Here is a 24,564-nt window from a genome sequence, read left to right as displayed (position 1 = left end):
AATATGGCAACTCCCTGTCATGCCTGTCATCGTATGAACAAGGTACCCCACCCTCAGAAAAGAACAGCTCCGCACTGAAATGTGCTGGGGGTCTTCCTGTCACCTAGCTGTGGGTACTAGGGTAATATGAACCCTGGGAAGCCTTTGCCTCCTAAGTGGTACCATTTTATTGTTAAAGGATACCAAAACCTCTGCTGATTATGCAAATATAGTATTATAATTATTAATAATACCATTTAAAAATAATTAAATAAAATGTTCCCCAGTACCCTAGATTACCACTTTTCCCAGAAATCCCAGCCATGTTATCATTTAATCCAATGGAAAAAAAATGTGAAGCAATAGGAAATACAAGCAATATAGGGGGAGATGTATTATAGCTGCACTTATCATGTCACTATAACACTTCTTGCTTTACCTCTTTATCGAGGCATAGCAGGAAGCAGTACCAGTGAGATGTATTACCATCTAGTTTGCAGGAGTGGGGGAGTGAATACTTCCCCCTCTGGTGATCCCAGCCAGAGCTCATAGCGTATCAGCTCAGTGCCAATGCGCTGTGTCTCTTCTCCCAAGCCGGCTCCCCTGGGCATGTGCGAGATCTCGCAAGCATCACAAGATCTCCTGTCAGCCAGAAGCCGGCAGCTGCTGCAGCCAGGGACATAGCTGTCCCTGCTGTGGTGCTTGGGCAATGGCACCTGCAGCTGTTGAAATTGATGGCTGCACTTGTTGGAACGGTCAGTACCACTGACCGTTCATACATTGCCACTCACATTGACGCGCTATCATGTAGATAGCAGGACCAATAAAGATAGACACCACCACATTCATACATGGGGGGAGAAGCGGTATCATTGCACATAATGACGCGCTGATACTGCTTCTCCCCCATTCCGACACTTCTTACATCTACTCCATAATCATTTAACCCAAAGTAAAAAAAAAAAATCATAATCCAAAGTGAAATGTCATTAATGAAATACAAGCCAAATCAATTATCATCCCGAAGGTTTACCAAACGAAAAAGAATACTACACTCCGCTACTCAGTCCAGTTAATGGTGACTTTCCCACATTAATCAGGATGGTAAGGAGAGACTCCCCTGTTTAATGGAATTGTTGATGTGGGGAAAACATAACAATTAGCAGGACTTTACAGCTCCATTCACATCTGTGGCCAATTAATTTAAATGGAGTTTCAACATGTAGCGCACAACACCATTGAAATAGTTTGTCACAGAAAAAAATTGGACATACTATTAAATGGCAAAAAACAACACTATTTAAAATGCTCGTGTTGACCCCTATGTGGTGTATATATACCTGAAGCAGCTTCTGATTCCATATTGCCCCGCTCAATTGCTGTAATCTGTGGATGAAGTACTTTTAGTAGTACCTAGAATCTAGAATCTCCCGGAATTCATCTGGGGGTTGAACTTTTAGCCATGCAGCTCCGACTCTATGGAACTTTCTTCCCCGCACAGTTTGAGAGGCCCCCACTCTAATCCTTCAAACACATACTCAAGACTTTACTGTTTGCTCAAGCATTTCCTTAATATACCTTTAGTGTTTCCATTATGAAAATATTTTCACTACTCCATTGTTCCTGTAGTGTATTATGTTAATTTTATCTGTTAAGCGCCTTGAGTCCTACTGGAGAAAGAGTGCTATATAAATAAAATTCTTCTTATTATATACAATTTGCCATCATAAGTTTGTTTTTTAGACTTTGACTGTAATACAACATTCTCATATAGGCAAAGTTCATAGAGGGCATGTTGAGTATGTCTGTTTGGGCTAAATGATTAATTGTTGTATGTGCCAAACTAGTGGTTCTTAATCTCAACCCTTACGTTTTCTCAACAGGTCATGTTTTGAGGATTACTGTCTGTGGAATCAGATGGTTTAATTAATGACCAAGCAAAATAGATTCTCACCTGCGAATGATTAAAGAGATTCACAACACATGACCTGTTGGTGGTACTTGAGGACTGTAGTTGAGAAACCCTTTGCCAAGCAATGTAAATTGTGTGTATTTATAGGTAATATGGGCGGTCATTCCACCTTAAATTTAGCGCAGCTACGATCACTTACACTGACATGCGGGGGAACTCCCAGCACACGGCTAGTCCGCTCCGCATGTCAGGCCCCCCCTCCCCCACACAAGTACAAATACATCGCACAACAGCGATGCTTTTGTACTTGACGAGTAACTCCCGGCCAGCACAGCTCCTGCCCGGGTCGCAGCGGCTGCATGTGACGTCATGCAGCCGCTGCGGACCGCGCCCACAAAACGATGGCCAAACGCTGCCGTGCCGCCCCCTCCAGCCCAGCGACCGCCTCTGCCTGTCAATAAGGCAGAGGCGATCGCTAGGCAACTATAGCAGTCGGCTGTCTCGCATGCACCGGCACACTGCGGCGATGGCGCATGCGCACTTCTGACCTGATCGCTGCGATGAACGGCAGCGAACAATCAGGTCAGAGTGACCCCCATGGAGCCTAGTACTTGTCTATAAAGTGCACAGCCTAATTAATTTCTTTGTCTATATGTCTTTCTGTTAAGCAATAAAAATGACAAAAATCTTTCATTTAGGAGGCAAAATCTTCACAACAGGATTCATCACCCACTGTCAATGGAGATCAATTACAGGTTAGTTTATGTAAGCAATACTATAGACCTTGCAATGATATTCATATGATTTCAGTACATCTTTAAGAGGTTTAGAATGGTCAGAATTGTGTCATTATGTAATGGTGATTAATTTCTCAGTAGTGGAGTATCATGCAGCACCGATTGGTTACCTGGTAATAACGGATTACAGACACAGTATATGATTTTCATTCACCCATGTTACATTACCATTTTCCTATTTCTATACTTAGGGATTGCTATTCCCTATGGGAAAAAAAGCAGTGACCAGTTTAGAAAGAACAGAATAAAACCTTAAACATATATTTATATAGCTCCCTTTTTCACTGGTCCTTTAACATAACAGATGACTAAGCACAGTTGACAGAAAGTACAATATTGACCTAGAGCATAATGATACCTATGTGAGCATGCATACATACATACATACATACATACATACATACATACGTCACGTCATCCAGTTTTCATGTTATGTAAATTAATTCATTACATCCGGCACACAGTTTGTTAGCATTGTAATGTATTTCTTTTTTATAGTTACGGCAAACTTTTAATTAGATTAAACCAACTCCCCAAACATTTGTCAGCGCGCAGCGCCTTAAGTCAATTCATTTTACATAGTTTGGATGAAAATAGTGACAAGTATTAAATACAGATTTTGTATCATACTGTCACACAGATCTTATTCCGCTAACTCAGAACTTCCCGTTCATTTATTTGAATGGAGTGCTGCTTAACAAATGAAAGAAGTGTACTGTATCTTGCTCTATTTACGAATGTGTAAAACCCCAAATGCAGGTGATGTGTTTAAGGAATATTAGTCTGCGTTACTTGCATTTGTAAAAATAAGATCACAGTTAACAACTGGAACTTGCTCTCATTTAAAAAGTGATGTTGTTTTTGGAGTGCACTCACATTTTCCACGTGTGCATTTATAGAGTTGTGCTTATTGCCATAAACTAAATTGAATACAAAGTCACTGAGCTTGGAACAAGCTAATACAAGAATTGTAGGCCGCTTGCCTTTTAAATACAACAGAAAGGAAAAGAAAGCTATGAGAGTTAGGTATGCGTGCTGTTTATAGCTGAATAAATAGCATTGCTTATATCTGGTCACTGATTTATGTTTTTCTAGTCATTACATTTTGACTACTGAATATTATAAATAATATTTCACCTTCTCGAACATGCATGTCACCCCACGAGGTCACAATAATTTTTATGTGTGTGTGTGTATATATATATATATATATATATATATATATAATACCCACACAGATATTTTGTTTTTGTCACTCATAAATGTTAATGTCTGTTTTTTTTTTCATTTTCATTTCCTCCTATGACCTTAACAGCAACCACCTGAAAAAGAGGAAGAGATCATTCGCATGAGGAAGGTTAGAATTGTCTCTGTGAAAATCACGTTGTATTTGTCAGTCAGTCACACTTTTAGGGTATCAACATCATGTTTACAGTCCACACACGGGAACATGTATTTTTGTTATGGTCACTCATTCTACCTGAACTGCAACTGATGGCATTTTTATCCGCATTCGTAGATTAGGATTCAAGTAAGCACAAGGATGAAAGAATCACATACATATTTGGAGTTCACAAAACACTGTTGCTAATACAGTATGTCATGGATGTGCACAATCCTATGTTATCAGGTCATACAGAGACCTTTTATTCTGTGAGTTTTAGAGCAGGACGTACAGGCGTCAGTGAAACCACATGTCAAGCATAAATGCATCTGACTTGTGTAGGTTTCATTTTCATTCGGGTGGTCATTGGAAGTTACTTCATTGACTTTAATGTATTTAGGGGCTAATTCAGTAAGGATAGCAAATTCTTCTAATTAGCAGAATTTGCTATCCTTTTGGTCGCACGCTGGGGGCCGCCCATCGCTGGGCAAGGCCGCCCAGCATACTGACCGGCGACCCCCCCCCCCCCCCTTCATCAAGCAGAAATTGTCAGCAGAAACTAAAGATGACTCCTGCCGGCACAGCTTAGCTGCACCCGCAGGAGTCCCGGCATCATCTTACCTGTCGCGGCGGCTGCGTGTGACATCACGCAACCACGCCCCCGATACGTCCCTGTTCGCACCGCCCACAGTTCAGGTTGCCCCGCCCCCACAATGCATCTCGTCCCTTGAAATGGAGCGTTGCCCGCCCCCCGTACCCCCATAACTGCCTCTGCCTGATTGACAGGCAGAGGCAATCGCATTTTCTGCTGACCCCCCGGAGAAAATGTAGGTGCATGCGCAGGACGGACGCTGCACATGTGCCCGCATCTTTTCAGCAAAAATTCCGGTTGGATCGCACACTTCGATCCAACCTGAATTAGCCCCTTAACTTTGTGTTAAACCATTGAATCGAGCAATGCTCAAATTATGCATTTAATGATTCCCATTTTTGGATGGTATTGCAGTGCAGAAAATTGATCGCAGTGGGTCTGTGGCCCAAATCATAAACCAACTCCCCAAACATTTGTCAGCGCCTTAAGTCAATTTAGGTGACATATCTCAATTCATTTTACATAGTTTATATGATCAGTAGAAAAATAGTAACACTGTTAACATACTACCCACTTTTAGTTCATTATTTCATATGTTGCTAACAAGATTTGTGCTGTCCTAACTAGATAATCCACAATAAAGACTAAAACATTCTTCAGATACTGGGCCGGATGTAATGACGCCGGAGGTGCGGGATACCGGACCATCGCTGAGATTTTTTTTAAAGCGGCAATCGCTTACACGGTAAAACCATGCATTGTAAGCGATTGCCCCTTTAAAAAAAAGTCCAAGATCTGCCGGCACCCCGCACCTCCTGCGATCTCGGGCATCATTACATCCGGACCACAGTTTGTTAGCATTGTAATGTATTTATTTTTTATAGTTACTGCAATCTTTTAATTAGATTTAGAAGTTATACATTGTAATGCTAATATAAACAGTCATGCAAGCTAGATTGTCCGAAATGTCCTGAAATTACATTGATCTAAGTTCTTGTAAAATATTTTCTGTTAAAAAATATCTTTACCCCTGCTTTTATGATTAGTATACAGTTTTTCAATACAAGAACATTTTTTGGGCTTTTAAATAAACTCACTGTAATGGGGGGTACACATGGAGAGATCCGTGCTTAAATTCTAAGCAATCTGACTAAACATTGAAATTGGGGTTTTCTAAAAGTTTTAACTAAAAAGTATGACATTTCTCAGAATGATCATGTCTTTTAAACATTTGACAGTATATGAATTGTAGGAGAGAAAAATAACTTGGCCATAAAGATAAGCATCTACCATTACAGACCCTGACTGTGATGTTCTAATCTTTGTTATTGTATTTAAAAAGACTTTAACAGGTTAAAACATTTTGCTAAAGCTAAATCAGTTGTGTATGTGTACTGTAAAAAAAAAAAAAAAAAAAAAAAAAAATATATATATATATATATATATATATATATATACACTGCTCAAAAAAATAAAGGGAACACTTAAACAACACAACGTAACTCCAAGTCAATCACACTTCTGTGAAATCATACTGTCCACTTAGGAAGCAACACTGATTGGCAATCAATTTTACATGCTGCTGTGCAAATGGAATAGACAACAGGTGGAAATTATAGGCAATTAGCAAGATACCCCCAATAAAGGAGTTGTTCTGCAGGTGGTGACCACAGACCACTTCTCAGCTCCTATGCTTTCTGGCTGATGTTTTGGTCACTTTTGAAAGGTGGCGGTGCTTTCACTCTAGTGGTAGCATGAGACGGAGGCTACAACCCACACAAGTGGCTCAGGTAGTGCAGCTCATCCAGGATGGCACATCAATGCGAGCTGTGGCAAGAAGGTTTGCTGTGTCTGTCAGCGTAGTGTCCAGAGCATGGAGGCGCTACCAGGAGACAGGCCAGTACATTTGGAGACGTGGAGGAGGCCGTAGGAGGGCAACAACCCAGCAGCAGGACCGCTAACTCCGCCTTTGTGCAAGGAGGAACAGGAGGAGCACTGCCAGAGCCCTGCAAAATTACCTCCAGCAAGCCACAAATGTGCATGTGTCTACTCAAACGATCAGAAACAGACTCCATGAGGGTGATATTAGGGCCCGACGTCCACAGGTGGGGGTTGTGCTTACAGCCCAACACCGTGCAGGACGTTTGGCATTTGCCAGAGAACACCAAGATTGGCAAATTCGCCACTGGTGCCCTGTGCTCTTCACAGATGAAAGCAGGTTCTCACTGAGCACATGTGACAGATGTGACAGAGTCTGGAGACGCCAAGGAGAACGTTCTGCTGCCTGCAACATCCACCAGCATGACCGGTTTGGCAGTGGGTCAGTAATGGTGTGGGGTGGCATTTCTTTGGGGGGCCGCACAGCCCTCCATGTGCTCACCAGAGGTAGCCTGACTGCCATTAGGTACTGAGATGAGATCCTCAGACCCCTTGTGAGATCATATGCTGGTGCGGTTGGCCCTGGGTTCCTCCTAATGCAAGACAATGCTAGACCTCATGTGGCTGGAGTGTGTCAGCAGTTCCTGCAAGACGAAGGCATTGATGCTATGGACTGGCCCGCCCGTTCCCCAGACCTGAATCCAATTGAGCACATCTGGGACATCATGTCTCGCTCCATCCACCAACGCCACGTTGCACCGCAGACTGTCCAGGAGTTGGCGGATGCTTTAGTCCAGGTCTGTGAGGAGATCCCTCAGGAGACCATCCGCCACCTCATCAGGAGCATGCCCAAGCGTTGTAGGGAGGTCATACAGGCACGTGGAGGCCACACACACTACTGAGCCTCATTTTGACTTGTTTTAAGGACATTGCATCAAAGTTGGATCAGCCTGTAGTGTGTTTTTCCACTTTAATTTTGAGGGTGACTCCAAATCCAGACCTCCATGGGTTAATAAATTTGATTTCTATTGATAATTTTTGTGTGATTTTGTTGTCAGCACATTCAACTATGTAAAGAACAAAGTATTTAATAAGAATATTTCATTCATTCAGATCTAGGATGTGTTGTTTTAGTGTTCCCTTTATTTTTTTGAGCAGTGTATATATATATATATATATATATATATATATATATATATATAATGATATGCTTTTAATATGTCAGTAAAAGCAATGACGCGCACTGCTATCCACATGCATGTAGTTAATGTGCACGTTGCCTTTGACAACAATGGGTAGGTACAAAACGTTGAAGCATTCAGGTCAAAAATCCAAAGTTTCATTGTCTTTAATTTTAGTTGCACCTGATGACAGTGTGAAGCAAAGACACTAAAACATTGTATTTACCATCCTGTGTTTCTTCTCTGATTTGCATGTGTATGATTTTATAAAATACATACCAACAGTTATCTGCACTCTTTTCTCTTATTCCTTTTATAGCGCTGGGGTGCATCTCATGGAGTAAAATCCATAATATAAACTGAAAAGGTGAAACATTTATGGTGTTCACAAGGGCATTCACCAGACTCATTAATATCTGTGTGTGTGTGTGTGTGTGTGTGTGTGTGTGTGTGTGTGTGTGTGTGTGTGTATGTATGTGTGTGTATATATATATATATATATATATATATATATATATATATATACACATATATACATACCTTACTAGGTGATTGCGCTGTTCACATAGTCGTAAGAGGCTATGCCCCCTTAACCCTTGCATACCCTTGTGGCTTGCAGTATTTGTATTATATGGAGTATTACCTCCAATCATAATTGTTTGAGTGGTTAAATATTGCACGGACAAAGGGCGCGCAATGTTTAAGGGGTCGTAGCCCCTTGCAATGGCGTGAACAGCGCATGCAGGGCCTGATGAATCACCTAGTAGGTGCTGTGGTTGGGGGAGTGGCGGGTGTGGGGGAGACGCGGATGGGGGAGGGGATCCGGGGGTGCCGCGGGTGGGGGGTTGCGGGGGCGGCACGGGTGGGAGAGGGGCTGGTGTAGTGGTGGGGAGGTGCAGGTGCCGCGGATGGAGCCCGGAGGTACTGTGAGTGGTGGAGGGGCAGGTAATGCTTCTCATGCTTCTCCTCCTTGAAGCAGCTAGGCTGCTTCCTCCCTTTGGCAGTGGCTCTCCCGGAGACTCGCACAGCAGCCAATCACTATTGTTAGCACCGGTGTCCCAACGCGCCGCATTTCAGGGAAGAAGATGCACTCAATAAACTATAGCTCCCAGCAGGCCATAGCGCTGGAATGCTTTGGCTCTAAGTGCTGCTGGGAGCTGTAGTTTATTTAGTTTGTCTACTTCCCTGTAATGCGGTGCATTGGGACACCGGCGCTAACAATAGTGACTGGCTGGCAGAACTGTCTGACTCACTGAATCAATTTAAAAGGTGAGAGTGCTATGCAGTGTCAGTGACACTGCACACCCACTGCACTGCACAGCACTATCACCTTTTACATTGATTCAGCGTCCAGACATTACCCTCTTCGATATCACCCACTCTATCCATTTCATTAGCCATCTCGGGGCTTCCAGGCCGGCAGCCCAAGTGCTGTGTTGCGGAGTCGGGGCCTCTGGAGATCTGTGCGCGGCTGTGGCTGGGAGGCACTTCTGTGACATCACGCGCAGAGGAGGCTCCGGGGCTCAGAGAGTATGCGGCGCATCGAGGGCTATGAAAGGCTTCTGCTGCGCCGCTTTCATACACATCTATGCCGGTGGCTGCAGCAGCTTTTGTTCCACCTGCGCCGTGGCTAGGGAGTGGGGAATGTTGATGCCGGAGGGGGAAGTCGGACTGGCAGCAGGACATAGGGGGTCATTCAGACCTGATCGTAGCTGTGCTACATTTAGCACAGCTACGATTACTTACACTGACATGCGGGGGGGACGCCCAGCACAGGGCTAGTCCGCCCCACATGTCAGGCTGGCCCCCCTCCGCACAAGTACAAAAGCATCACACAGCGGCGATGCTTTTGTACTTGAAGAGTAACTCCCAGCCAGCGCAGCTCCTGCGGCTGGCCGGGAGTTACTCGTCGCTGCCCTGGTCGCAGCGGCTGCGTGTTACGTCACTCAGCTGCTGCGGGCCGCCCCCTCACGGATCGGCCATGCCTGCGTTGGTCGGACCGTGCCCACAAAACGGGGGCCAAACACCGCCGTGCAGCCCCATCCCGCCCAGTGACCGTCTCTGCCTGAGGCATGTGCAGTTCTGACCTGATCGCTGCGATGCGATGAACTGCAGCGAGCGATCAGGTCAGAATGACCCCCATAGGACGCTGCAGTAAAAGGGTTTTTTATTTTCCTTATCTACAGTGCAGAGACTTGCTGCAGTGGCATGCCCTCCAGCTGTACCTTTTTGGCTGGTACAGTACCTTTTTTTTATGGTCTGTACTAATTTTTGGCTCTCCAAACTTCCATTGAAAGTATAAGAAAAAATTTGACCCGATTTTTATGTGTAAATTGTTGGATGGGTATGTTGCAGTGGGCCTATTTTGGGGTGTGCCCCATTGTTATTGTTAATCCTGTTCTGTGAACACCACTGAACACACAGCAGCCAAAGGGCAGAGCCTCCCATTGGGTGTGATAGACCTGCTGCTAACCCAATAAGAGCTCCTAGCCACTCCCAGCGTTATCCACACAGTCACAGAGTGACTCTCTCGATACATCTCTCTCTCCCTCTCTCCCTCTCTCTCTCTCTCTCTCTCTCTCTCTCTCTCTGTGTGTGTGTGTGTGTACATATATATATATATATAAATATAATCATGAGGGGTGTGCAATAAGTTTTGGGATGTGCAGTGCATAGGTAGAGTAGACACAATCTGACTGGTTATGAACTGTAATCTCTGACGAACGTTCTTGTGAAATCTCAAGGCACAGAACCGTATATAAGCAGCACTGCACACAGAGGAAGTTGGCATGTTGACTACCTTCACAAATGTGTTATGGAGGCCACTGGATAGCCATGATCTTCTGTGACTATAAGAGTGGTCAGCAATAGCAGGAAAGTTTTGACTGACTGAGAGCTGCTTTTGGGGAAGAAACACCATGCCGAACCAAAGTGTTTGAGTGGTTTATTGAATTTCAGTATGGGTGGTACCTGGAAGACGAGGAGCACTGCTGCGGACCTGTGTCTGCCATCACCTAGGACAATGTTGCTGCTGCATGGGCCATAATTGAATTGAATGCTAGGGTGACAGAGGCCCAGTTAGAGAAGGAGATAAGGCATCTCATCGAATCCATCTGCTTGATACTCCATGAAAAACTTAACCTAAAACAGGTTTCTGCACACTGGGTGCCCCATCAACTGATGCGAGAGCAGAAGGAGGCTCGGTTGACTTGGTGCTGCAGTATACTGCCCAGGTTTGATGGTGTTTGCTCAAATTCTGTGTAGGAGATCATCAGTGGCGATGAATCCTGGATCTACAGTTTTGACACTGAGATCCAAGCAACAGTCGGCCCAGAAGACCCCAGTTGAAGGTGCGCCGCCACAGAAGTTTTAACATGAACACAGCATGGCGAAGCAGATGGTGGATGTTTTTGTGGGCATGACTTGCCTGGTGCAAGTGCTGGAAGTAATTTCAAGGCACTGTCCAAAAACTTGGTGCTCTTCTCCATCACAACAATGCACCTGTTCACAAGTCCATGAAAGTGGTGGATTTTCTGGCCCATGAAGGCATCCGGAGCTTGGTCATCCACAGTCCAGTCCAGACCTTACTCCCTACGACTACTACGTGTTCCCACACATCAAGCACAAGATGCGTGGGGTTAGTTTTCAGTTACCAGAAGCTGCACTGGAGACCTTCATCCAGCATGTAGAAGACACACCTGCTTCGTACTGGTCCAACTGCTTCACCAAGCAGTTTAAGCGCACGCAGCTTTGTATAAACTCTTCTGGTGAACACTGAAAAAATGTGCAGTAATGTTCACTTTGTTTGTAAATGTAATACTTTTTGTGTATCCAGAAACTTACTGCACACCCCTTGTATGTAATTGTGTATGTGTGTGTGTATATGTATGTATGTATGTATGTATATATATATATATATATATATAAATATTATATATATGTAATATGTTTTGATATCATAGAATTGAATGCAGAAATCTGTGTTTTCAGTCCCATTTTGCATATCTCCCGAACTTCATATTCCTGTTGGCACTATTAACCATTCCTATACCCTCAAAATTATCCTCTTACAGTGTCATCATCCTCTCCTTTTTTCTAGCTCTCTCCCTCCTCTCTTATTTTTATGGATCTCTCAAAACCACCCACCATCTATCTTTAAACTATCATTCCCTTTTATCATGCCTTCTATCTCACCCTTGCTCATCATTTTAATTCATCCTTGCCACTTATCCCATAAATGCAGAGCCCAACAGAGCGACATATTGTAGTGACACATTGTTTAAAGGTCCCAAGGAGCCTCCTCTGAGCAGATCACATTTACTGCAGTGGCTTGCTAAGTTCTGCAGAGGTGTAGGACTACTGTTCACAAACCCTCTTATCGGGTGGTCTTCAGTATGCCGAATGTCGGGATCCCGGCGCACAGTATACCGGCGCCGGAATCCCGACACCCGGCATACCGACAGATATTCTCCCTCGTGGGGGTCCACGACCCCCCTAGAGGGAAAATAAATAGCGTGGCGCGCGTAGTGCACCACCGTGCCCGCAGCGTGGCGAGCGCAGCGAGCCCGCAAGGGGCTCCTTTGCGCTCGCCATCCTGTTGGTATGCCGGCAGTCGAGCTCCCGCCGCCGGTATACTGGTCGCCGGGAGCCCGGCCGCCGGCATACCATACTACACCCCTCTTATCACAGAGCTCAACGGATTGGGACCAGAGACCCAATGCTCAGTGGGGAACTTCAGTGGCTTACTTAAACACCTTAAGTAACGCTCAAGTAACTTAATACCACTGTCACACTGAGCTGTTCACGGTGGAAATTCCCAGGTAAACCCGGGTCTTGTATCTGTTTGAAAGGGTCCACCCGGGTTATGTGTGCAGGGACCATAACCCAGGTAATTAACAGGCTTTTTCCTGGGACTTATCCAGATACGCTACGATGTGAAAGGGGAGACCTAACATTAAAAGGCGCTCAATAAAATCCTTTTTTCTTAAATACCCTTACACACTGAGGCATGGACTCGGGAAAAATCCTGGTCGTGACCAGAGTGGCGGACCCAGCACTCATTACCTGGGTTGACTCTTTCATACCGACACACGACCCGGGTTTACATAACCGTTTTCCCCTGGTCTCTGCCTTGGTGTGAAGGGGGTAACAACATGGGTGAAACTTTAACACCAACATCCCTGGTCTGAGCCAGGATGATGAACAAAGTTGTTATTAGTAAGATACGTTACTTTAGTTTCTTAAAGTGCCTTATTCCATGAACTTTAGAGCATCTTGGGGATTGTCTGTGGCTGCCTGGTAAACAGATAGGAGCTTGTACTTTGCTTTTCCAGAGCTAGTTAATGACGACCTCTTATTTTCTTTTCTAATTTAAAGCCTTGTGTTTTAATAGTTTTATGTATCTGTAATATTAGCATTATTTAAAAATAAATAAAGGAAAAACCTTAAGAACATATTTGGTCCTGAACACGAGACAGCGCTTGGCTCTCATTTCTACCTCTTGCCTAACAGCAGGATTATCTATTTTCAACTTTATATTGCGTTTGTTTATTTTTGTTCACTTTCAACAGAAAAGAGCAAAGAAACTAGAGGGTGAAAACATATATATCAGACATAGCAATTTAATGTTGGAGGTTGGTATAAATTCACGCGCTTCACACCCCATTTTTCGTCTGGACTTACTATAATTTTTATCGTGTTGTGTGTATTTACCAGCATAAGTACCAGTAGGCTTCTGTCTGCATGTTTATTTTTTGCATGCACATTTGTTTCTATCGTGTGCTATTGCATGTTCTCCAAAGACACATCAAGCTGACTTATTTCATCAGGGAGGTAAATGCTTGTCTTGAACTTAGCACTGACTTTCTGAAAGGATTACCCTGGGCTCACTTAATTGATCTAGACTCTCTCTCTTTTTTTAATATCAGTTAATTGAAGCCGGACTAGCTCAAAATGTTAATGCTAAGTCCAGGGACAGACAAGTATTTCCCCGGATGCAGTGGGTCTGGTTGATATTGCTGCAAAGGACGTAAAGTACCACATGTTCTTGTCTGAAGTTCTTGCTGCTTAGTTTTCAATGGCATACATAAAATACACGTAATGTGTACATCTTTTTTAAAGGAGTAGGGGGTTTACTGCTGCTTTTTATCCACGTAAAAATGGTCCAAACTTGTGTTTTCACATTTTGTGTTTATGTATGTGATTACACAAATCGGTGTGTATTGTAGCTACCGTTGTTTGGACTTGAAAATGCAATTTTAAGGAATGGCAACATGCTAATGTGAGATCAGCTATAACGGAGTGTGATGGATGCCATTGTAACAGTGCTGCAGTCATTTGAAATTACTTTTTTCTATAACCTGTGTAATAAACCCTGTATTAATTGTGATCATTCTGTGCCCTGTCAAGCCTCATGACAATGTGTGACACACCTGTATCATTTTTCATATTTGGCTTCTTACATGACAGCATAGAGTTGCAGAGACAGGAGCCACTGCCGGGCATATAGTGAGTATTCATGAGACAGTGACTCTCCCAATAGTCGGCAAATTCCAGACACCTTCAGTGCAGGTTCACCATAATATTGTCACATTATAGGCACCTACTGTATGTAACTTTGGGGGACATTTACTAAGCAGTGATAAGAGCGGAGAAGTGAGCCAGTATAGAAGTTGCCCCATCAACCAATCAGCAGCTCTGTATAATTTTATAGTATGCAAATTATAGATGTTACTTCAGTGCTGATTGGTTGCCATCAGCACTTCTCCACTGGCTCACGTCTCCACTCTTATCACTGCTTAGTAAATATCCCCCTTAGCTGTTAGTGCACCACTGTAATCTTCAAGTACTGCTGGATCCAGCTGTCATCATGGCAGTACATAGCAGACATTTTGTTCCTCACAATGTACACCATTTTGACAAAGTTTTCCACTTTAATTGTGACGTCCAAGTCACATCTGTTGTCTGAATCAAATTATGTGGCGTACTGTATATGATTTGGTTTTGTAACATTTGATTAGGGTGTGATAGGCTAACAATGAAACAGTTGTTGAAATTACATAAACCAGTAATGTAAAAGTTGCACAGAACGTATGTATAATAAAAACAACCTCAAACGTTAAATGTAAAGTATTGCATTGTGCGCCTTTTTACAGATGTGTCAACCTACATCTAGCCTTCCTGCACATTAAACAGCCCTACTAGTCATACCATGCCATGGCGTGACTTGGTAGCGCAGATAGTGCGGCTTTTTATCATTAAATGCAGCTTAGTCTCTAAACAATGCGAATAGGACGCACAAACATCTTTTGCTGGTTAAAATGATATGCGGCATGCCACATATAATTTTAATTAGCAGGATCTGCTTGTTTGTCTAATACACATAATGAGGAAAATAAGACGCATTTTCAGTAAAACAAGACGCCCAACACTAACAGTTGCATAAGACCTGTCAGCTCACTTACGTCAGGCATCTCCCGCTGCGTGGTGTATTAGGGCAAGATGTATGAGTACACATCTGTACATTCTTCACAAAAGAGTAAAAACAGAAATACACTTCATGGCCAAAAGTATGTGAACAGCCATATCCGCTTCTTATCTGCTCATTCCAAAACCATGGTAATTATAATGAAATTATTCCTCCCTTTGCTGCTATACAGACTCAATATTTCTGTAATGGCTTTCCATTACAGTTTGGAATAGGGCTTTGGGAATAGGCATCTTTTCAACCTTAACCGCATTAGTGAGAGTGGTTAATGATGTTTGGTGATACGGGTTGACTCGCAACTGTAGTTTCAATTCTGTGCAGACCGGTCAAGTTTTGCCGCCCCAAATTCTTTTTGATGGACCTTGCTTTGTTCATTGGGCCATTTTCTCTGAAAACAGGAAAGATCCTTCCGCCAAACTGTTGACATAATGTTTGAAGCACACAACTGAGGTTGAAGACCCATGCACTAGAGTGTCATTGTAGTAGGGATGGACATCAGAAGCCAACCATCAAATGATGGCTGGGCTTCCACCATCAAAACTTTCGATGCGATGGTAACTAACCATCACATCAAAAGTATTCGATGGAAAAAACGATTCATATGATATGCACATATGCAAAAAAAAAATATGTGCATGCACAGTACCCCTTCAGCGAAGCTGGCACGGGGTGGGGTTAGGGGCAGGTCCCGGAATTGTAACTGATGCTGTTATATGGAATATAACCACACAGCCGGAGAGGGGGCGGAGTTAGACAGAGCGTCTGTCAGCAGTGGGAGGAGTCGGAGGTGGAGCAGCTTGCTGCAGGATGTCTCACAGTTGCCAGAGTCGGACTGGACCACAACAGCACACACAGACATGTGTGACATGCTAGGAGTCAGTAGGACAGTGTCTTCCGACTCCCAGCACATGGTTTTTACTAGTGGTTAACTTTTCTCAACAATGACAACCTCATGAGCTGTGTAGCTGGCTGCTGCTGCTGCTGCAGGGGCGATGGATGTATTCTGATTGGTTCTCACTCCCTCAGAGAGCCAATCAGAGCTTAATTTGTCCCCTGTTGCCTAGCAGCAGCCTAGAGAGGGGAGGGATCAAAGCAGGCACGTCTGAGGCAGACAGAGAGTCACGACAGCCTCCAATGAACCCAAGATGCCCTGAAACAGACACACAGCAGCCAGGAAGAAGCAAAGGACAGTGTAGCTGTCATGACTTAATGAAACCGTAAACCATTGGAACACCTTCAAATCATTACCATTCGATGGTGACAAACATCGGAATGACACCATCGAATGGTAAAAACACTAACATCAAAAGAAAAACATAGATGGTTACCAAACATCGACCATAAATGTCCATCCCTACATTGTAGTATTAAGATTTCCCTTCAATAGAAAAAAGGGCCCAAGCCAAACCATGAAAACCGCCTTCTCCGCCAATCTTTATAGTTTTGTATTAAGCATTCTCCTGGCATCCACCAAACCCATGTGTCAGACTGCAATATGGTAAAAGATGATTATTCACTCCAAAGAACATATTCCAGAGTCTAATGGCGTTGTGCTTCACACGTCTCCTGCCGACATTTAGCATTGCTTTTGTGAGTGGTTTCTCACACAGTAACCCAATCCATGATGCGCCCAACAAATACGTTTTCATGCTCATGTTGCTTTCAAAAGCACATTGGAACTCTGGAGAGAGGTTTGCAACTGAGCACAGATTATATTTACACAGTTGTGTAGCCTCCTGCTTTGTGGCTGTTGCTGCAGTAGATATTTCCACTTCACAATAACAGCACTTCTAGATGACCGGGGGGCAGCTCTAGCAGGGCAGATCTTTGAGATTCCAATGACAGAGATGTATCAAACCTTCTAAAAAGTGCAAAAGTAGCAAAGTTGCCTGTCGCAACCAATCCGCTTTTACCTATCATTTTATAGAATGTACTTGAAAAATGCTAGCTAGAAACTGGGTGCTATGGGCAACATGTTCACTGTTTGTAAGGTTTGATACATCTCAGGCACTGAGCTGCTCAGTTTGGCCCGTTCTGCTGCTGCTACTACTACTACTACTACTACTGTTTTACTATAGAGATTGCATTACATACTACATGCTTGCATTTTATGCACCTTTTAGCAATGTGTGTGGCTGAAATGGGCAAACACTAATTAGAATGGATGTCTACATGCTTTTGGCAATATAGTGTACCTGATTACCTCACAATCTCCTGAAACACATATAAAGATTTAAACCCAATCTAAATGTACTCAGCACAAATCAGCATTCGATGATGGCTTACCTGCAAGCCTCTTAAAGCTGGTTGTCAAGGAGATTCTGCACAGAAACATATTCAATTAGTGAGGTATAGTAGTTTATACCAACATAGCTAGTTTGCCGCTGAGATGGGGACCAACCTATTTGGAGGTGTCTATAGACATACAACAGGACCCATATTTCACTCTGAGATTATTTTATAATTTCGCCCATACACTGGATCGCCTAAAAAAGGTATATACCATATATGAGACCTACAGATGTTCTGATAGTTTCACAGGTGTTGTAGGAATACACAAGTATTTTAGTATATATGTTTAACCATACTACAATTTTCATATGATACATAAATTAGCATAAGAGTGCCCCAACAAGTAGTCTACTTTACTCTTGGCTGTACTTAGGTAGCCTCTTAAAGTTGCAATCCCAGATATACACTTTTTTTGACCAGCAAATTTAGAAACTTTTTGTAAGATAAAGTTGGTTTCAGTCATTTTTTTGCTCCCAGAAAACTATTCTTCTCTTTGAAAAACCTCTGTAGGGGAGATTTATATGGCAGCTGCTGAAGGTGTCTGTAAGCTGAGTAACATTTAGTTTCAGTACTAAAGCCCATTATGAGGAGAGCATAAACGGGCTTGAATCGTAGCTAGTCAATGACAGTTTCTCAGTGGTCTGGCTAAACATCGAAGTGAGGGAGAATAGCATAGTTCTATAAAAGTTGCACTTTGAGGAGAGTGGTTTTCCAAAGCTTCTCCCCATTATATCATATCATGTGACTGCTGCTGGTATGGTAACCACGTAAAACATAGTAGGCTCTAAATTGTAAAGAGCAGCATAAAAGAAAAATACAATGGGAAAATTAAAAACTAACTTTGCATTCTTGCAGGTAGCATAATTCTTTATTTTGTTTAATAAAGAAATATGTAAAATAAACAAATAAAGAAATATGTAAAATAAACAAAATAAAACCTCTTTTTCATTGGATTGCAGCTTTAAATAGTTGCTGTTACCTAGAGACAGTGAAGCCATTTTGTGGGCTGAATCAATTCACTTCCCTGGCATCTGTGGAGGCTGAAATTTTACAAACTACATAAATCTGTAATTGTAAATAAAAAATCTGTAAACATTCTACAGTGGCACATGTTTCTTTGTTTCTTACTTAATATAATGAGAAATTCTTAAATGGCTGCATTATCCATCTGAATTACATAGCGTGATTTGCTTACCGCATTTGGCGTCTACTACCCAATGATTGCAACAGGCCAGGTGCTTTATCTTTTTCACTGCAGTGTGTTCCATCTTGTGTGGTATATTCATGATATTTTTCATTGGTTCAAGTTTCTGCCTACTTACTATTATTATTTTTTTTTCCCCCCTTGGCTCCTTTGTTTTTCTTTTCTTTATCTTATACTCCTTTACTTTTGTCTGCTATACATTTTCAAATCCTTCCATTTTCTCACTCCACAACTATCCCAACAACTTCTCTCAGGACTTAGAGAAGACTCAAGAGGAAATTATTCGTCACCACGCCAGTATCCGTGAGCTGAAGAAAAGTTTCATGGAGTCCGTTCCTGCTCCACGTCCCAGTGAGTGGGATAAACGCCTTTCCACCCACTCTCCTTTCCGTACCCTCAGTTTCAATGGACAGGTCCAAACTGGCACTGATGGGGTAAGTTTAATTGTATGATGCACGAAACAAATCTGTGTTGGAAATCTTTTAAGAGGCAGTCATTAAAGTTTTGGAAGGAGAAGCTTAAGCACTGTGTAATAGCTATTTTATGTTTTTAGAAAGTAGCAAAAAAAGTGTACATTTTTGCCATTGTAACTGCAAACATGCGTTTTTGCATCTGTTTAATTATGCTGTTACTGCAAACTGTAAGTAAGCCTAACTACAGGAGTAAAATGAGCATGCAATAGAAATTGAGACATTGCTGCTCTTAATTGCATGAACATACAGTGAGGAGATTCTATTCTCCCGGCGGCACTAATACACACTTATAGATCTAACTGAACGATATGAACGTTCTCATTCATTATTGAACGAGAACGCGTTCATATCGTTCAGTGTGTAGGCACCAACAATGAACGATGAGCGGCCCCGCGCTCGTTCATCGTTGGTGCCAGGTCGCTTATACATGCATGCCAATATGGACAGTCTCGTCCATATTAACATGCAGGGCCAGGGCTGCAAAGAGAAATCCTGGGCCCCGGTACAACAACTTTCTGGGTCCCCTGCCTCTCCTGGAGGGGGAGTGGCCACAGCATGTGGGGGTGGCCACACCTCTTTGAGGCGTGTCTAGCACATGAGAAGCACCCACTCACAGGAGCATGGCATGCCTCCCAGCCAGGGCAGTAGAGAGCCTGGCTGGGCCCATGTACTTTTCAGGGGGCATGGCCTAATCAAAGGAGGCGTGGCCCCTCCTTCAGACATGGGCCCAGGTAATTTGTACCCTCACCCCCCTCTCTCGGCGCCACTACGCAGGGCTATGGGGCCAAGTGACGGCCCCATAGCCGCACCCCCCAGCTGCCGCGTCGGCCGTCGGGTACCTCGGCGGCCAATCACCTAATGTGTAGGGCACATAATAATTGATCATCCGCACGGAGCAATTCGTTTGTTATTCAGCCCGGTGGAGAACACATTTCTGCTCGCAGCCTCCTGAAGGGGCGAACAGAAATTGTGGGAAATCTCTACGGTAACCAGGACTTAAGACAGATTTAGCTGCTGTATGGAGTTAAATTCTGTCTATTTGGGTGCAATATGCTTGATAATTAATGGGCGCCTGCAAACAATTGAATTGCTCCATCAGGCGTCCAGTAATTATCGTGCCTTATAAAACAACTGAATTCCCCCAGTAATGTCAAAACAGCAGAACAAAGTAGAAATGAAACTTGAAATTGTGTTTTTGCAACAACTTTTTCAATATAGTACATTATTCAGAATGTTCATAACGTAATAGTATGCTTCTCTTAGAGTTTATCCCAAATAATTTACTCGATCAATGTTTTCATTGCCCCTTGGTAGCAGCAGTGCTTTTATATAAATATTTTTGTAAAAGTAAAGCATGTATAAACTCATAGGGGGGAAATTCAGTTGTTGTCCCTACCAACTGCCACTAGATGGCACAGGATGGAGCAATTCAATTGTTGCTCCATTCGGGCGCTCATGCAGTGGAGGGACACATTTCATCTCGCAGCCGCCTGAGGTGTGAGCTGAAATGTGCGAAAACTCCATGGTTTGGGCGCTCGAACAGGAATTTCAGCACCCTAACCTGGACTTTAAACGGGTTTAGCTATTTAAAGTGAATGATTGAATGATCCAGTGACCGCCCATTATGTTTGGCCCCCCACAAAACAATTACATTTTCCCCATTGGATTTATTGTTCAGTGAACCACGACACTGGTAGTTTATAGATATACATATTTTTACTTGGGGTATGTAGCCGACTATAGCTATTGTTATAATGGTTTGTAGTGTTTCATTCTAAAGAAATAAAAAAAATTATATATATATATATATATATATATATATATATATATATATAAAACAAGCTTATATGCATATTTCCAACTACCATTTCACTATTTTGACCCTTATTGATGACTGCTGATCCTAAGCTAGCTCCACATCTGGGGATGCAGTTAAAATTCCGGCTTTCGGGAGACCGATGTCGGAATCCCGACGGCCGGTGAAATACCAACGCCCGCAATCCCAACCATCGCCGGGTATGCCCACTCAGTTGGTAGGTCCACTTCAGCAACCGGGTAGGAATATAATCTTTGACGAGCACAGTGAATCTGCGAGGGGTCTCGAAGCCTTGCTGTCAGGATTCCGAAAGACGAGATGCCGTTATCAGTATACTAACAGCAGTCATTCCGTCTGCTGGGATATCATATGTGTTCCCCAGATCTGTGTGTTTGTTTTTCTTCTTTCTCTTCTCTCATTTTAATGCAAGTTTGTATTTTTTTAATGTGAATTTAAAGTCATTTCAGTTTGGATTTTGAAGTCCATATGCAGTTTAGCTATTTTGATTATATTTCTTTTTATTAAACAGCGGCCCATCCTTTCATCTGTACATGGGTAAACTGCAAGGGTGAAATTTAATAGTTGCGGGGTGTGCAGGACTTTGTGTGAGTCTACCCGTACTTTTAAAGCAGCAATCATTTACACAGCAAAACCAACCTGGTTTTGCCATATAAATCAGTAGTTCCCAAACTTTTTTGAATCACGGCACCCTAGAGCATCAGAATGTTTTTCATGGCACCACTGGCCCCAAAGTTTCTTATTGAGAAATTTAGAAAGACCTATTCAATAAAGTAGATCGTGTTCATATGTCATCCTTAGGGTCAGTTGTGTGGTGAGGGACAGTATTTGCTTCTGTTTGTCCACATATTTATGAGTAGCAGCCACCAGCACTGGTTTTGCCTATTATATTGAGCATACAAAATTTGAATTGGTCCTGGATCACCAATCCAAGGCAGCTTTGCAAGTGTCCTGAGGCACTCCAGGGTGCCACTTCACACAGTTTGAGAACCACTGGTGTAAATTACTTAAAAAATATGGGCAGAGTGGCAGGAAAGTCCCGCACAGCCTGCAACTCTTAGGCTATTAAATTTCCCCCCAGATGCGTTCTAGATAATATGATCCATACTAAAGTTTCTGAAGACAGTTTGTTGAATGTGTGTTTGTTTTTATTGTTCCTACCTGGATCCAGGTTAAACGTGCTCTTGTCTTACCCACTGAGCGGAAAGTATGCGGGTCAGAGGTAAAGCCCACGCTAAGATCATGCTGTGGCCGGCTGTTTACACAACCTTGCATTGTGCCATCCATTCCTAGCTTTTTTTGTTTTTTCTAGTCTTATGCCAAAACAGCTGCAGAGGTTACAATGGCTGTGTTGGTGCTTTATCGACTGCTGGCACTCATTTCTTGTTTATAGGTTTAATTGAAAACTCTGCATGGCGCATACAAACCCCAAAAGCATTAAGGGAAAGTTTGCTTCTTGGGGCTGCAAGGTTATTCTTCCTGCTGACAGATAAACTTGCATGTTTGAGCACCTGCAAAATGCTGAAGGGACCCAAAAAACATTGGTATTATAACGTGGTGTATAAATAGTCCTTGTCGCTGTCAGGATATTGAGCCCGGTATTATTAACAGATGTTAATACTAATGTGCTTCCGCGCAGTGGACAAAGTTATTTCTTTGGAGCAGGAGCCTAAAATTAGTTTTTTTTGTTATTAAATGTAGGATGACCTCAATATTTGCCTATTTGTCCTCTGTTAACACGTGTGGTAACTATAAGGAATATATTGCAGTGTGAGTGCATATATGACTGCTTGAAAAATGAGTCTCCGGGGCAGAAATATAAACACTACTAGTACTTTGAAGGAACAAATCCGTATTTAAATTGTGCAGATTTGTGGGCTGTATAACATTGTGACACAGCACGCTCCTTCTCCTTTCAGCCTGTACCTACCTGTATGTTGAAATTATTATTTCTCTGACGTCCTAAGTGGATGCTGGGACTCCGTAAGGACCATGGGGAATAGCGGCTCCGCAGGAGACTGGGCACAACTATAAAGAAAGCTTTAGGTCTAACTGGTGTGCACTGGCTCCTCCCACTATGACCCTCCTCCAGACTTCAGTTAGAATCTTGTGCCCGGCTGAGCTGGATGCACACTAGGGGCTCTCCTGAGCTCCTAGAAAGAAAGTATATTTAGGTTTTTTATTTTACAGTGAGATCTGCTGGCAACAGACTCACTGCAGCGAGGGACTAAGGGGAGAAGAAGCGAACCTACCTAACAGGTGGTAGTTTGGGCTTCTTAGGCTACTGGACACCATTAGCTCCAGAGGGATCGACCGCAGGACCCGACCTTGGTGTTCGTTCCCGGAGCCGCGCCGCCGTCCCACTTACAGAGCCAGAAGCAACGAAGAGGTCCGGAAAATCGGCGGCAGAAGACTTCGGTCTTCACCAAGGTAGCGCACAGCACTGCAGCTGTGCGTCATTGCTCCTCATGTACACCTCACACTCCGGTCACTGATGGGTGCAGGGCGCTGGGGGGGGCGCCCTGAGGGCAATATATGACACCTTGGCTGGCAAATCTACATCATATATAGTCCTAGAGGCTATATAGATGTAAAATTACCCCTGCCAGTATTCCAGAAAAAGCGGGAGAAAGTCAGCCGAAAAAGGGGCGGGGCCATCTCCCTCAGCACACTGGCGCCATTTTTCCCTCACAGCTCCGCTGGAAGGAAGCTCCCTGGCTCTCCCCTGCAGTCTGAACACTACAGAAGGGTAAAAAAGAGAGGGGGGGCACTAAATTTAGGCGCAGTATAGATATATATATATGATATATAAAAAAGCAGCTATAAGAGAAAACACTCATTTATAGTGGGATCCCTGTGTTATATAGCGCTCTGGTGTGTGCTGGCATACTCTCTCTGTCTCCCCAAAGGGCTTTGTGGGGTCCTGTCCTCTGTCAGAGCATTCCCTGTGTGTTTGCGGTGTGTCTGTACGGCTGTGTCGACATGTTTGATGAGGAGGCTTATGTGGAGGCGGAGCAAATGCCTGTAAACGTGATGTCACCCCCTGCGGGGTCGACACCTGAGTGGATGGTGCTGTGGAAGGAATTACGCGACAGTGTCGACTCCTTGCATAAAAGGTTTGACGACATACCTAATGTGGGACAGCCGGCTTCTCAGCCTGTGCCTGCCCAGGCGTCTCAAAAGTCATCAGGGGCTCTAAAACGCCCGCTACCTCAGATGACAGACACAGATGTCGACACGGATACTGACTCCAGTCTCGACGACGATGAGACTAATGTAACTTCCAATAGGGCCACACGTTACATGATTGAGGCAATGAAAAATGTGTTGCACATTTCTGATGTTACCCCCGGTACCACAAAAAAGGGTATTATGTTTGGAGAGAAAAAACTACCAGTAGCTTTTCCTCCATCTGAAGAGTTAAATGAAGTATGTGAAGAAGCGTGGGCTTCCCCTGATAAAAAGCTGGTAATTTCTAAGAGGTTACTAATGGCGTACCCTTTCCCGCCAGAGGATAGGGCACACTGGGAAACATCCCCTAGGGTGGATAAA

The 24,564-nt window shown here is 43.5% G+C and overlaps 1 protein-coding gene across 15 annotated transcripts in view; it reads left to right on the top strand.

Moving 5' to 3' along the window:
- Positions 1-24,564, top strand: part of LOC135037197 (protein 4.1-like) — a 388,175-nt gene that overhangs the window by 318,162 nt on the left and 45,449 nt on the right. For 11 of the 15 annotated variants that reach the window (XM_063954534.1, XM_063954533.1, XM_063954530.1 and 8 more), the window contains 5 exons: positions 2,590-2,646; positions 4,004-4,045; positions 13,294-13,356; positions 14,192-14,230; positions 18,960-19,139. In XM_063954534.1, coding sequence (XP_063810604.1) covers positions 2,590-2,646; positions 4,004-4,045; positions 13,294-13,356; positions 14,192-14,230; positions 18,960-19,139 — 381 coding nt within the window. The remainder of the gene's footprint in view (positions 1-2,589; positions 2,647-4,003; positions 4,046-13,293; positions 13,357-14,191; positions 14,231-18,959; positions 19,140-24,564) is intronic. The other 4 variants (XM_063954544.1, XM_063954531.1, XM_063954532.1 and 1 more) reach the window with 3 other exon arrangements.

The sequence above is a fragment of the Pseudophryne corroboree genome, chromosome 2, assembly GCF_028390025.1.
Source record: "Pseudophryne corroboree isolate aPseCor3 chromosome 2, aPseCor3.hap2, whole genome shotgun sequence".
Taxonomy (NCBI): Eukaryota; Metazoa; Chordata; class Amphibia; order Anura; family Myobatrachidae; genus Pseudophryne; species Pseudophryne corroboree.
The sequence above is the reverse complement of the archived record's forward strand: the minus strand, read 5'-3'. Positions and strand labels throughout refer to the sequence as shown.